Consider the following 13,800-nt stretch of genomic DNA (forward strand, 5'->3'; position numbering starts at 1 on the left):
TTCCTTGTCTGCTATGCTGTTGAGGCCCTCATAAGGATGATGAAAGACGCTGAGGTGGCAGCAGCAGCAGCAGCAGCCTCGCCGCCACCCAGTGCCGGGGAAGGGGAAAGAGCAGCAGCAGCAGCAGCTGGCAAGAAGGAGGCGGCGGGTCTCTCTCAGAAAATGCGTTCCTTCCTGCAGGAACAGGAGGCCACAGTTGTGGCCGCCATCACCGCCTGCCGGGACGCACAGGCGCAGCTGAACCAGGACCAGACGACCCTGGCAGGCTGGGGCGAGCGGCAGCAGCAACTGGAGGACAGGCTCCTGGGACTGGTGGACCAGAGCAGGAACGTCAGGGAGCTCCTGCAGCAGGAAGAGTCCCGTGCGGCGGCCAAGGAGGAGGAGCTGAAGAAGGGGGAGCAGGGGCTGCAGGCCGTGCTGGAGACGTTGCGCACCCTTACAACAGAGCAAGAAGCAGGCGCGGCGGTGACTGAAGTGTTTCGTGTCACTAGCGAGGCAGAGCAGACGGTGAAGGAGTGCCGAGAAGGTGTTCCTGATGCCAGCACCGTCACCACCGCCAGGAAGGTGAACGCAGCATCTAGTGCAGCCCTGGAGGCTGTCCAGGCTGTCCTGGCCGCTCTGGAAACACTTACTATAGAGGAGCCCAGGCCCCAGTCAGACTCAGACTCCACCGTTATGGGCAGACTGCACCTCATCTGTACAGGGAGCTTGACGGCCGAGGACCTACGCAGCCTGACGCAGCCCGCCAGGCGCCTGCTGGAGGCTGGCTGGGTGTTTGCTGTCCACCAGGTGGAAGGTCAGCGCCGACACGCAAGAATAAGCCTTGAAGCCGGCCAGCTGTGCCTCCACGCCCTGAAGGACCATCCCCCGCCACTGGGCGCGGCAACCCTGCAGGTGAGCGAGGTTGTGCCGCCCTCCCCCCCCTGCACGGTGTTCCTTGACCTGTCCTGGCCGGACATCGCGCCGCGGCGGGTCAAAATCCGTCTGAGCTCCGACACCCCGCGGGGCAGACAGTTCTTACTGTTGTGCACGGGGCAGCGCGGCCCCTCCTACGTTAAAACCAGGTTGTACGGGGTAGGGAAAAAGGCGGAGGCGGGAGAGTATGTAGGGGGCGGGGACTTCGAGAGTAACGATGGTAAAGGGGCATCCGTCCTGCTGCCTGGCCTTGATAAGGGTGAGTACTCGATATCAGGCCGTGCGGGGGCTGTGTTTGGCCTGAGGTGGAGTGAGGCTACCCGGGGAGAATGTGGTCACTTTGGCATCTTAACCCAAGACCGTAAGGATGGTGGTGGGGGTTTTGTCTTCGGTGAGGTGGTGGACGGGCTGCACGTGGTGGCCGAGGCAGCCAAACGCATGAACATTACGAAGGTGACTGTGGCGGACTGTGGCGTGGTGTTGTGAGGGTAATGGCCACCACCACCACCACCACCACCACCTGGTCACCTGCTGCGGTCAGCCCCTGCACCACCGCCCTGCTGTTTGCTTGTTCCCGTTGTTTCCGTGGTTCCTGTTGTTTGTCTTCACACTGTGTGAGTTCAAGGCGACGTTCCTGTGTCGTGATGCGCCGTGTCGTGTACGCAACACACAAGGCTCACTGTGTTGTTTCCTGTGCTCTGCTGTGCTGGGGAGAAAGTCTCTCTCTCTCTCTCTCTCTCTCTCTCTCTCTCTCTCTCTCTCTCTCTCTCTCTCTCTCTCTCTCTCTCTCTCTCTCTGTCTCTCTCTCTCTCTTTTCTTCATTTTCTTTATTTTGTTTTCCTGTTCTGTCTTTCACTCCTCTCCTTTCCTGTTATTTGATCTATTTCACCTTTTCCTTTTTGTTTTCCTCTCCTCTCCTATTCTTTGCTTTTCTTGGTATTTCATTTTTTCACTTTTTCTTTTCTTTTTTCGTATTTCGTTTCGTTTCGTTTTCACTTTCCTTCATTTGGATAATATCTACGAGTGGGTACTGGGTAGCCTCCTCTGGCGAAGGTAATACCTACAACATGGATTCCTTTTTGGTCCCTGAATGCAGTGCAGTAACAAGTGACCTCCAGAAAATAGAAAGGGGTCTAGGGGGGGCCAAGGGGGGAGAAGCTCCATCAGTATTATTCCATAATATGAAGTATTTTGTGTCCATACAACACACTGCCGTATTGTTTTTCCGTCGCAAATGGAAGGGGGGGGGTCCCCGGGGGGGGGGTCCCCGGTAGGTAGGTTGCGTAAAGTCAGGTTTGGGTAGTTTAAATTCATTCGGCACTCAGTGTGGGCCGACGGAAATTTGACACGCGGGACAGGATATGCGGCGGCTGTCCCTCCGGTGTTGCGAGAAATACCTCCTCGCAGAAATATGTCGCTCTGCTGTTCAATCCACATGTACAGTGAGGGAAAACACAGCAGGAAAAACATGCATTTGTCCGGTTATGTTCTAGTTTGTTCACTTGTCATCTTCGTGAGCGATGAGTGAAATATAGAAACAGTAAGCAAAATGAACCTCTCTGCGAGCTATTATGCGGCTGCGGCGGCGGGCGGCGGGTGCACAGCAAGTACTGAAAAGTCAATCATATAGTGATTTCCGGAGAAAAATACTATCTCCACAATAAACAGCATAATATTTTGTCCAGAAATAAGCGGTCAGCATTTCGAAATTAGTAGGCTACCCTTTCGTGAATAATCTCCTTTCATTTTCTCTTATATTTTCCTCTTCTTTAAATACGTTTCCTCTCCTCTCTTTTCTATCTCCTCGCCTTTCTTCTCCTGTGCTCTTCGTTCTCTCTTCTCTTTCTTCTTCTCTCCTCCTCTTCCTCTTCTTTTTTCTCTCCCACCTTCTTTCCATCCCCTTTCTCTCTTTCAATTCCCTCCTCAATCTCTACCCCTACTTCTCACCCTCCTCCTCCACCTCCTCATTCTCTCCATTTCTCTCCTCTCCTCCACTTATCCCTCCTCACCTCACCTCTTCCCTCCGCTTCTCTCATTTCCTCTGCCTTTCTTTCAAACGTTTGAGTCCGGAAACGTTTAATGGAAAGTGTTTATGTTTAACGTTTTCGCGCCAATTTATCGCCGAAGTATTTTTTAATGCATTGCTGTGTGTGTGTGTGTGTGTGTGTGTGTGTGTGTGTGTGTGTGTGTGTGTGTGTGTGTGTGTGTGTGTGTGTGTGTGTGTGTGTGTGTGTGTGTGTGTGTGTGTGTGTGTGTGTGTGTGTGTGTGTGTGTGTGTGTGTGTGTGTGTGTGTGTGTGTGTGTGTGTGTGTGTGTGTGTGTGTGTGTGTGTGTGTGTGTGTGTGTGTGTGTGTGTGTGTGTGTGTGTGTGTGTGTGTGTGTGTGTGTGTGTGTGTGTGTGTGTGTGTGTGTGTGTGTGTGTGTGTGTGTGTGTGTGTGTGTGTGTGTGTGTGTGTGTGTGTGTGTGTGTGTGTGTGTGTGTGTGTGTGTGTGTGTGTGTGTGTGTGTGTGTGTGTGTGTGTGTGTGTGTGTGTGTGTGTGTGTGTGTGTGTGTGTGTGTGTGTGTGTGTGTGTGTGTGTGTGTGTGTGTGTGTGTGTGTGTGTGTGTGTGTGTGTGTGTGTGTGTGTGTGTGTGTGTGTGTGTGTGTGTGTGTGTGTGTGTGTGTGTGTGTGTGTGTGTGTGTGTGTGTGTGTGTGTGTGTGTGTGTGTGTGTGTGTGTGTGTGTGTGTGTGTGTGTGTGTGTGTGTGTGTGTGTGTGTGTGTGTGTGTGTGTGTGTGTGTGTGTGTGTGTGTGTGTGTGTGTGTGTGTGTGTGTGTGTGTGGTTGTTTGTTCGCGTTTGTTTGTTCGCGTGTGTTTGTGCAGGAATGTGTTTGGAACAGATGTTATTTTATTTTATTGTTACTTATTTATTTTTTTATTCATTTATTCATTTATTTTAACCATTCCATATTTATTTTGTATTCTACTGTATTTGTTTCATTATATTTGGCGCTCATATTCATCTACTTATTCATGTTTATTGTATTTTGAGTATTTTAGTTATTCATGTATTTATTTATCCATTTATTTTGACATGTTTATTTTCTATTGTATTTATTTTATTGGTTTTATCTATTACATGTGTGTCTGTCATTTATTTATCTACTTATTCTTTCCTTCGTTCACTTATAGTTTTACATTGAACGGTTATATTTATTTTTATGTCTCCTGTTAATTCTTAGGGTATTATTTACTTATTCTTTCATTCATTCAGTTATTTTTTTAGTTTTACATTTGAACGGTTACGATTATTTCTTGTGTCCTCTTATTTTATCCATTCGTTGTGTATTTTATTATTACTTTTCTTTTATTGATTCATTTAGTCATTCATTTATTAGCAGTGTTTGTCTCGTGGTTTATTTTTATTGATTCATTTAGTCATTCATTTATTAGCAGTGTTTGTCTCGTGGTTTATTTTTATTGATTCATTTAGTCATTCATTTATTACATGTGTTCGTCTCGTGGTTTATTTCTATTGATTCATTTAGTCATTCATTTATTAGCAGTGTTTGTCTCGTGGTTTATTTCTATTGATTCATTTAGTCATTCATTTATTACAATTGTTCGTCGCCTGGTTTATTTCTATTGATTCATTTAGTCATTCATTTATTAGCAGTGTTTGTCTCGTGGTTTATTTCTATTGATTCATTTAGTCAGTCATTTATTATAAGTGTTCGTCTCGTGGTTTCCCTTATTGTTTTATTTTGGGCGAATTTCTCCCTTCGTGAATGTGTCAATATTCATCCATTTGTTCATTATTATGGAATTTTCAGCAAAGTGTTTCAAAGAGGGATTTTTTTTCCTATTTCATGATTTGGGTTCCTCTGTTATATTGCTTCCCCCTATTACGAGTTTTTTTTTGTGTGTGTTTTTCTTTACTGTTATTACTAGCCTTGTTTTATTAGCGGTTTCTTTATTTTTGTTCGTCCTTGAGCTCCCTCCTTCACCGTGTCCGCATAGTGAGAGGGGCTGTGTGTGTTTGCCTCGTGGTGGGCGTTTGTAATGGTGAAAAAAAAATAATAAAGTTTGTATTGATTATGAAACATGAAAAAAAAAATGTACATGATTTAAAGGAAATATACATGTTATAAAATATAAATGTTTTTTTTTTAATTGTTTACCAGCGAATGAGGATGAATTTTCTGATGCTTCTAAATGGGAGTAAAAAATGGAGTGTTTTGAGTGTAGAAGTGAGAGGAGGAAATAGACATGTTGAGAGAGAGAGAGAGAGAGTTGTCTTACATCAAATAGCCATGAGTATTGAGTGGATGGCGTTTCAAAATTTTCATAACAACAACAACAACAACAACAACAACAACAACAACAACAACAACAACAACAACAGTAATCTACACGCACCAACACTCAACTAAATTCCCTGACTCGCGCCATTAATTGAAATATAGTTTAATGCCCGCTTTTTTTTTTTTTTTTTACCTCCCTAACTGGACAAAAAAAAAAAAAGCTCACAAAAACAGACCCCAAAATAGATGATGATGATGTTGCTTCATGAAATGTGTAATGACCGACGGACCGTTTTGTTGGCTCTCATTAGCGTCCATTATATATTAGTGAAGTAATTATATAGGTGTGTGTGTGTGTAGTGGGGTTTATGAGGGCAATGTTTATGGGTTTATCTTATTTATTTGCTGTTAATTATATGATGGCTTTATGTCTGGGTTTACTAGTTTTCTTTTACTGTGTGTGGCGTAGTTTGGTAGTTAATTAGTTAGAGTGTTCGATAGATAGCAAGTGTGATAGATTAATAGTTAGTTGATTAGATAGATTGTTAGTTAGTCTATTTCTGGGGAGGCGGTGGCTGAGTCGACAGAGTAACAGCACCGCGTTAAGGAGGACGCGAGTTAAATCCCCGCCCGGTGCCACCAAGGTGGGATTTTTCAGCCGCCGCCGAGTGGCTTAAAACTACCCACATGCTGTCCAGAAGACTACCTATCAACCTGGACTCTAGATTCTAGGATTAAAGATGAACTCCGGGAGAGCAGCATGAGCCAATGCAAGATGGCGCCACTATAAAACACTCTCCTGTGCCAGAACGGGCTGCGCCGACCATCAGGTCCCACCGAGAAGAAGCCTTGGGCCGACCATCAGGCCCCACCGGGAAGAAGCCTTAGGCCGACCATCAGGCCCCTTCGGGAAGAAGCCTTGGGCCGACCATTAGGCCCCACCTGGAAGAAGCCTACTGGCGCTATAGGCCGCGACGTAAAAAATAAAAAATCATGGATTTTTTTTTTTTTGTTCTTCATCAGAGGAAGCAGCTCTACGGCAATAACAAATAAAACAATAAATGTCCACAAAGCACTGCTCCTATAAAATAATCCTGACCTCTCTTACTCTTTATTATGACATGTTCGATGTTAATAATATATACTTTTTCGTCTCTAGTATTCCACCTTTTTCTCGATTTCTTCATCCGTGTCTTTCGTTTGTTTGTGTGTGTGGGTGGGGAGAGAGAGAGAGAGAGAGAGAGAGAGAGAGAGAGTATTTCTTTCTAACTTTTTTTTATTTACTTTCGGCTCTGCCCGCTTTTACTTCCTCTAACCTACATATCAGTCTAAAGGTCTTTGGATGCTGCCCTTGTGTACTCTATTGCTCTATCTATGTTCTCTATCGTCATCTATTACTCTATTACTTGGTCTGTTTCTTACTTTCTCTATCCTGTGTTTCAGTCTAAAGCTCTCTGGATGCTGAATATGATGATGAAGAGAAGAAAGATGTTAAATGAAGGAAAGGAGAGAGAAAAAAGATAACCGTCTATCTACCTTTCCTACTTTCTTCATGAGGAGGACAAATGAAAGGGAGGAAAGGAAGAAGGGTACTGTAGATCGAGGAATAGAAGAAAGATGTCAGATGAAGGAAAGGAGAGAAAAAAAATAGGAAAAAGCAGAGGCACTAGGGAATTTTCCCATCACGTATGCCGAGGGCGCCGCTTGTGTACCTATTAGCCATTCTCCCGAGCGATGTAACCCCTGACAGAGGAATCGACAATACCAGTGCTGCCCTCCATACATGGAAACAGCTCTCAAAGTTCCCTATAGTCATTATCTTTAGCTATCCTGTTATCATTATTATTAGCTATTGTATTATCATTATTATTAGCTATTCTGTCCCTTGCGATGTAACTTAGGGCCGCTTTCACAGTCGTGTTCACAGTCGTTGTTTTCGTGGTATCGGCGACTACCAGCGTGGTGACGATCATGACAAGACGATGGCGCCTGACTCGGCAGTGTTGGTATTCCGGAGCTTCGGGAAGTGTCAACATTCCATCAGCTGAGCCGAATATTTTGTAGGATAATCACCGTTCAAATCTGCTGATAGCCTTATCTCTCCTACGGGTAGGTGAAATCAGGGTGACAAATATCAAAGTTTAGTTATTTAGCAGATGTCAGAAATTCAGACTTTTCACCTATATTCATTACAGTTGTTCATTATTCACATTTATTTAGCAGACCTCGCATTTATTCTTTATACATAACAGGGCTGATTTCATTGAGCTAGAGTGGACAGTCGTGTGCAGCGGGGCCGCGGGAGGGGGGGAGGCATGCAGTTAGCAAGTTCAGAAGAGCAGTCAGCGTGAAAATATAGATAGAAGATAGAAAGAGAGGCAACATCGCGACGGAATTTAAGAGGTAGAGGACTATCAGTAAGAGGAGGCGAGCTGATGAAACGAAGAGCCTTAGACTCCACTCTGTCGAGGAGAGCTGTGTGAGTGGAGCCCCCCCACACGTGAGATGCATACTTCATACGAGGGCGGACAAGGCCCCTATAAATGGAAAGCATCTGTGCGAGGGAGAAGAACTGGCGGAGACGGTACAGAATGCCCAACCTCGAGGAAGCTGATTTTGTGAGAGTAGATGTGAAGCTTCCAGTTGAGATTTTGAGCCAAGGATAGACCGAGGATATTTAGTGTTGAAGGTGACAGCTGAATGTTATCGAAAAATAGGGGATAGGTGTTTGGAAGATTGTGTCGAGTTGATAGGTGGAGAAATCGGGTTTTTGAGGTATTGAAGGACACAATGTTCCTTATACCCTAATCGGAAAGGATAGCAAGGTCTGAGGTTAAGCGTTCTGCAGCCTCCAGTCTGGAGTCGTATAATTTCTGTTGAGAAGGTCTTCTGTTGAAATGGAAACAGCTTTCAAAGTCCCCTATTACCATTATTATTAGCTATCCTATTATCAATATTAATAGCTATAGTATTATCATTATTAGCTATTCTGTCCCTAGCGATGTAACTTACCCTAGTCAGAGGAACCGACAAGACCGTTGCCACCCTCTATATAAGGAAACAGCCCTCAAAGTCCCCTATTACCATTAATTATTTACCTGTCCCCAGCTTGTCTTTCTGTAGCAGCGGACGATAACACAAAGAGGAGAACCACAAAGCCAGACTGATTCATGGTGGGCAATTCGTTTCTCCGCTTCTCTTCCCTTCCATTCTTTTCCTTCAGTTTTTTGGGGTGCTTTTTTTATTTTAGTGTCCACATCATGTCCTTTCCTGTTATTCTCAACGGCAAAGAGGGAAAGCAATGGGTCAGACTGATTCTTAAAAGCGTTTGAATGCTCTACGATACTTCCCTTCCATGTGATGTGAAAATTCCCTCGTGACCTTGAACTCCGATGCCTCTTCTTTTTTTTCCTTTTTTTTCTCTCTTCTTTCCTTCATTTAACATCTTTCTTCTATTCCTCGATCTACAGTACCCTTCTCCCTTTCCTCCCTTTCATTTATCCTCCTCATCTATCCCTCTTTATCCTCTTTCTTTCTCCCTTCTTTCTCTCCTTCCTCCTCATCTTCATTCAACCTTTCTTTATTCCTCTTCCTTTGTGGGTCTGTTTTTATTTTCATCTCCCTATACCCAGCCTGCCTCTCTGTAGCAATGGGCGTAATAGACAAAGGGGATCAGAACCGCAAAGCCAGACTGATTCGTAATAGACAATTGGTTTCTCTATTTCACTTTCCTTTTCGTTCTCTGTTTTGATTTTGGGGCATCATGTTTTATTTTACCGTCCTCGGCCTTTCTTTCTGTAGCAATGGGCCGATAAGAGTCACTCAGCCGAATCAATTCCTATACGGTGTTTGATTTGCGTCCTTCACTCTCTCCTTTCCTTTCTTGTTTGCGGTGGAGTTGTTATTGTTTTGCTGTTTTTATCTTCCTTTTCGTGTCATTCTGGGAGGCGAAGAAAGAGTAAGTCGCAAAGCCAGGGAGACTCGTTGAAGGTTTCTCGATGCTTTCCTTCACTTCGTCTGTTCTGTTTCTTTTGGAGGCGACGATTATTACTTCGCTGTTCCCGTCATCCTTTCTTCTTTTCGTGTTATGCTCAGAGGCTTTGGAAGATAAGGCGAAGAGAGAGAAAGATAATCAGTAAACAATTTTATTATTTTGCTGTTCCCATCTTCCCTTTCAGTGCTATTTTCAAAGACCAAAAAGAGGAGTCGTTGAGCCAGACAGATTCTTAAGACACGCTTGTTTTTTTTTCCTTCATCGTCTATTCGTTCTTTTCTCTCTTGTTTTGGGGTAACGGTTATTATTTTTTGTTCTTTCCATCTTCTTTTCTTCTTTTCGTGTTATTCGCCGAGGCTTTGGGCGATCAGGGGAGAGAGAGAGAGAGAGAGAGAGAGAGAGAGAGAGAGAGAGAGAGAGAGAGAGAGAGAATATCAGTATACCAGACAGACAGACACATTCTTATAAGGAGCATCTTTTTCATTTTTCTTTCCCATTATTCTCAATGGCAAAAAAGGAGTCACATGGTCAAACTGATTCATGGAAGGCCTCTCGATGCCTTACTTCACTTCCTCTGTTCTTTCTTTTCCCTCTTTCTTTCGGGGAAACTTTTTCCTTTCCCTCCTTCGTGTTGTTCCGAGAAGCTTTGGACGATAAGGCGAGGAAGCTGAAGGACGCTGAGCCAGACAGAAACTATTGCTTGATCTTACGCTTCTTTTGCTTCGTGTTTTTTTATTTTTTTATTTTATTTGTTATTTACTTACTTTACTTTCTTTATCTTGTTATGATTTATTTTCTACCTGCTGTTTTTACTTGCTTATTATTTATTCATTATTATCATTATTATTATTTTTTTTTTTACCTCCGCCAACGAAGTTGGAGGAGGGTATATTTTCGGTCCGGTCAGTATGTTTATTTATTTATTTGTTTTTTCGTTAATAGTCTCCTGTGCACAATTCTGCGGATATCTCAACCAGTTTTTTCAGGGAAGCTTCGTGTCCATCCAGAATAAAGGCATTAAATTTTTTATGTCAAAGGTCAAAGGTCAAGGTCGCACAAAACGTCAGATTGGCCATAATTTCGGTCCTCGTCATCGTAGAGACTTCATACTTGGTTCATATTTTAGTTCCTGGAAAGACGCACCTCGCATGATCTTGACCTGGACCTTTAACCTTGACCTCGAAAAGTTGCCCCAGGTCAAATTTTCTAAAATAATAGAATTTCATCAGATTTCGAAACAAATGCTTCCATATGATGCACCTTGCATGACCTTGACCTCGAAAAGATCCCCCAGGTCAAAGTTTCCAAAAAAATAGAGTTTCATCACATTTCGAAACAAATGCTTCCATATGATGCATAGGATCACAGTTGTTGCCCATGCTGATTTTCAGGACAATCTTTGGCGGAGGTGTGCACTCTCCGAGTGCTATGCGTCTTGTTTATTATTGTTTAGTTACCCATTTGCTTACTTTACTTGCTTTCGGAAAATTTCTTAACTCATCATTTTTACTTTTTATTTATATATTTATTTACTTATTACCGAATTTGTTGCTCGCCTTTAAGTTTTGTTCTTTTCCTTCGGGTGTCAGTATTGTGTTTTATTTACTGATCTATTTTTACAACTCTCATTCGCCCGTTTCCTTTCATCACTGTCTTCGTCTTGCTTTTGGTGCTCCCACGGTAAAGAGGATCACAAGAACAAGATAAAAATAGTTAGACTTTGCCATGTGTTCAATTTTGTTTATTTATTTACTTTTATTCTTATTATTATCGTTATTTTCGTGTTTCCTTGTATCACCATCTTTGCCGTGCTCACGATAAAGGGGAAGATAAGAAATAGATAAAATGATAAGGATTCGTTCCGGGAAAAGCTGCGGAGTGTTTTTATCGACTGTGTGTTGATTGTATTGTTTGTCCTTATTGATTTATTGACTGTGTTGTTTGTTGGGAAGTAATCACCTTTCCCAACCTGTACGTCTATAAATCAACACACATATATAAACTTACAAAAACTTTACATCTTTCATTGAATCAACAATCTAATATATCTTCCATTTTAACATTCATTCGCTCTCTAATATATCTTCCATTTTTCATTAACTCTCTCTAATATATGTTCCACTTTGACGTGAACTCTAATATACCTTTCATTTTAAAGTAAACTCTGATCTGTCTTACATTTTTACATCAGCTTTCTATAATATATATTCCATTTCTATATTAACTCTTTTCATCTTTCATTTTTCCTGTTACACCTGAATATCTTGATTGTTTTTATTGATTCTCTTTAATCTGCACACACGCACACACACGCGCACACACGCACACACACTCACACACAAAAAAAACTGCATGTGTCGTTTTCTTAAGTAGCTAAACAGTTTTCTTTTTTATATTCAAGTATAACGAAAACTCTAAAGCTCCTCTGCTTAATACTCCGCTTAATACTTCTCCTACTTTGTGAAACTTGCGTGGAAATGAAAAGAGAGAGAAATACTGTTTAGCGATAGAAAAGTTCCCGGACTTAACCTCTTCATTCAAAAGTTTGATAATATTCTTGAGCGTAAGTTTGGCATTAATTATAATTCTTGTGTATCCACGAAGCCACGCGCATATTGAAAGGGAGAGAGAGAGAGAAAATAAAACTCAACGGGCAGGGCAGTGCCAGTCACTAGTGGGGTGCCCCAGGGGTCGGTGCTGGGACCCATTCTCTTTGTCATATACATCAATGACTTGGAAGCGGGATTGAAATCCTCCCTATCAAAGTTTGCCGACGACACTAAAGTGGGCGGAAGGGCCCTCACGACTGCCGACTGTGAAGTCATCCAAAAGGAACTTGACCAGATCATCCAGTGGTCCGAAAAGTGGCAAATGTCGTTCAACGTTGACAAATGCAAAATCATGCACTTTGCTTCCAGAAACAGTAACCATACATACAACATGCGTGGAAATCTTCTGCAGGTCGTGCAGGAGGAATCGGATCTTGGAGTCACTATCAGCAGTGACCTAAAACACGCAAAGCACTGTAAAAAAGCATATAACAAAGCCAACATTATGCTCGGGTTTATATCAAGAAGGCAAGACGCCGGAAGTAATGTTATTCTTATATAACTCAATGTTCAGACCTCACCTCGAGTATGTGGTACAATTCTGGTCCCCTAATTACAGAAAAGACATTGAATTATTAGAAAGAATCCAGCGATGCGCTACAAAGATGATTCCACCCTTGAGAGCCCTGCCGTATGAAGAACGACTCAGGCGACTTAACCTCTTCTTCCTGGAAAAGAGACGCCTGCGGGGTGATATGATTCAGGTCTTCAAGTACCTAAAGAACTTCAGTAACGTCGACCACTCCAAGCTCTTTGAGCTACAGACCAACTCAAGAACTAGAAACAACGGCCTGCCCATTCACGCGAAGCGATGTAACACAGACATTGGCAGTAGTTTCTTCTCTAACCGAGTCATACGCCACTGGAACGACCTCCCTGCTGAAGTAGTAAGTGCGGAAACCATCAACTCCTTCAAAAATCGCATCGACCGTCACTTCGTGACAACAGGCGTAAACTGAAAATACGCACCGTAATCCCTTGAACTGCTCTGCAGGCACTCAGCGACTGTCGGGCAGATCACCGCTCAACAGCAAGCAGCCTCGTAATGAGCCAATAGGCTTTCTGTTGCCTATCATTCCATGTTTCCATGTTTACTCCGCCTCTTAATAGTGACAGTGAAGGTGGCGGCGGATTTTAGGATGCTCTCTTGATTTCCTTCCTCTTGTTGGTGGCTGAAGTGGATGTTTGTCCTATTGGATTCCTCTTGGATTCCTCTTGATTTCCTCTTAGTGGCCTTGAGGTGAAGTGGTCAAGAGGTAGGCAAGAGGGGGTCAATACTCTTCCCTTACTCTTGATTTTGGTGTGTGTGTGTGTGTGTGTGTGTGTGTGTGTGTGTGTGTGTGTGTGTGTGTGTGTGTGTGTGTGCTGTTACGTCACCAGTGTCGTAACACTGGTGTGGTCATGGATCTCGGGAAAAGTACAAAAAACACAAAGTCAAAACAAAAACTGGGTTGGTTAGGCCTCAAAACACCAGGTTCTTTTCCCTTAACCGAACAACAAATAAAAGGAAAATGAATAATTTAAAACAAAGGAAATGGTAACGGAAAACGCCAAAATGAACTAAAGATAATATATACTTACAAAAAGTTAATCTTTACATTAATTACAAAAGAAAATTAAGAACCCAAGATTGCCTTAGTTACACCACTCCATTAAAACATGAAACAAATCACAAAAAGGCACAAAACACTAATGGAAAACACTTGAACGAGGGAGGCAGCACGTACCACGGGCTAAAGCGTGATAAACACGGAAACAGTAAACCGGCACACGAAAACACACACCAAAACCCTTACCTTAAAACAGTAACGGCCCTTCCTCCGTCCATAAGAGAGGTAAATAAAATATACGCACGCCGACGGCGTGAAACGACTTGCTGAAGGCACAAAAGACGTGGAGAGGAGGAAGGACCGGGCCTACCTCGCTCGGCTGTCGACGATACCGGAAAGACACGCTTCTGACCCGGGTCAGCGCTTAAATGGGCATGTCCGCCGCCC

At 43.3% G+C, this 13,800-nt stretch overlaps 1 protein-coding gene across 1 annotated transcript in view; it reads left to right on the forward strand.

Annotated features, from left to right (window-relative positions):
• Positions 1 to 13,800, forward strand: part of LOC127009848 (uncharacterized) — a 98,751-nt gene that overhangs the window by 558 nt on the left and 84,393 nt on the right. The window contains exon 1 of the mRNA XM_050883216.1: positions 1 to 894. This exon is cut by the window's left edge and continues 558 nt beyond it. Coding sequence (XP_050739173.1) covers positions 1 to 894 — 894 coding nt within the window. The remainder of the gene's footprint in view (positions 895 to 13,800) is intronic.

The sequence above is a fragment of the Eriocheir sinensis genome, chromosome 42 (assembly GCF_024679095.1).
Source record: "Eriocheir sinensis breed Jianghai 21 chromosome 42, ASM2467909v1, whole genome shotgun sequence".
Lineage (NCBI taxonomy): Eukaryota > Metazoa > Arthropoda > Malacostraca > Decapoda > Varunidae > Eriocheir > Eriocheir sinensis.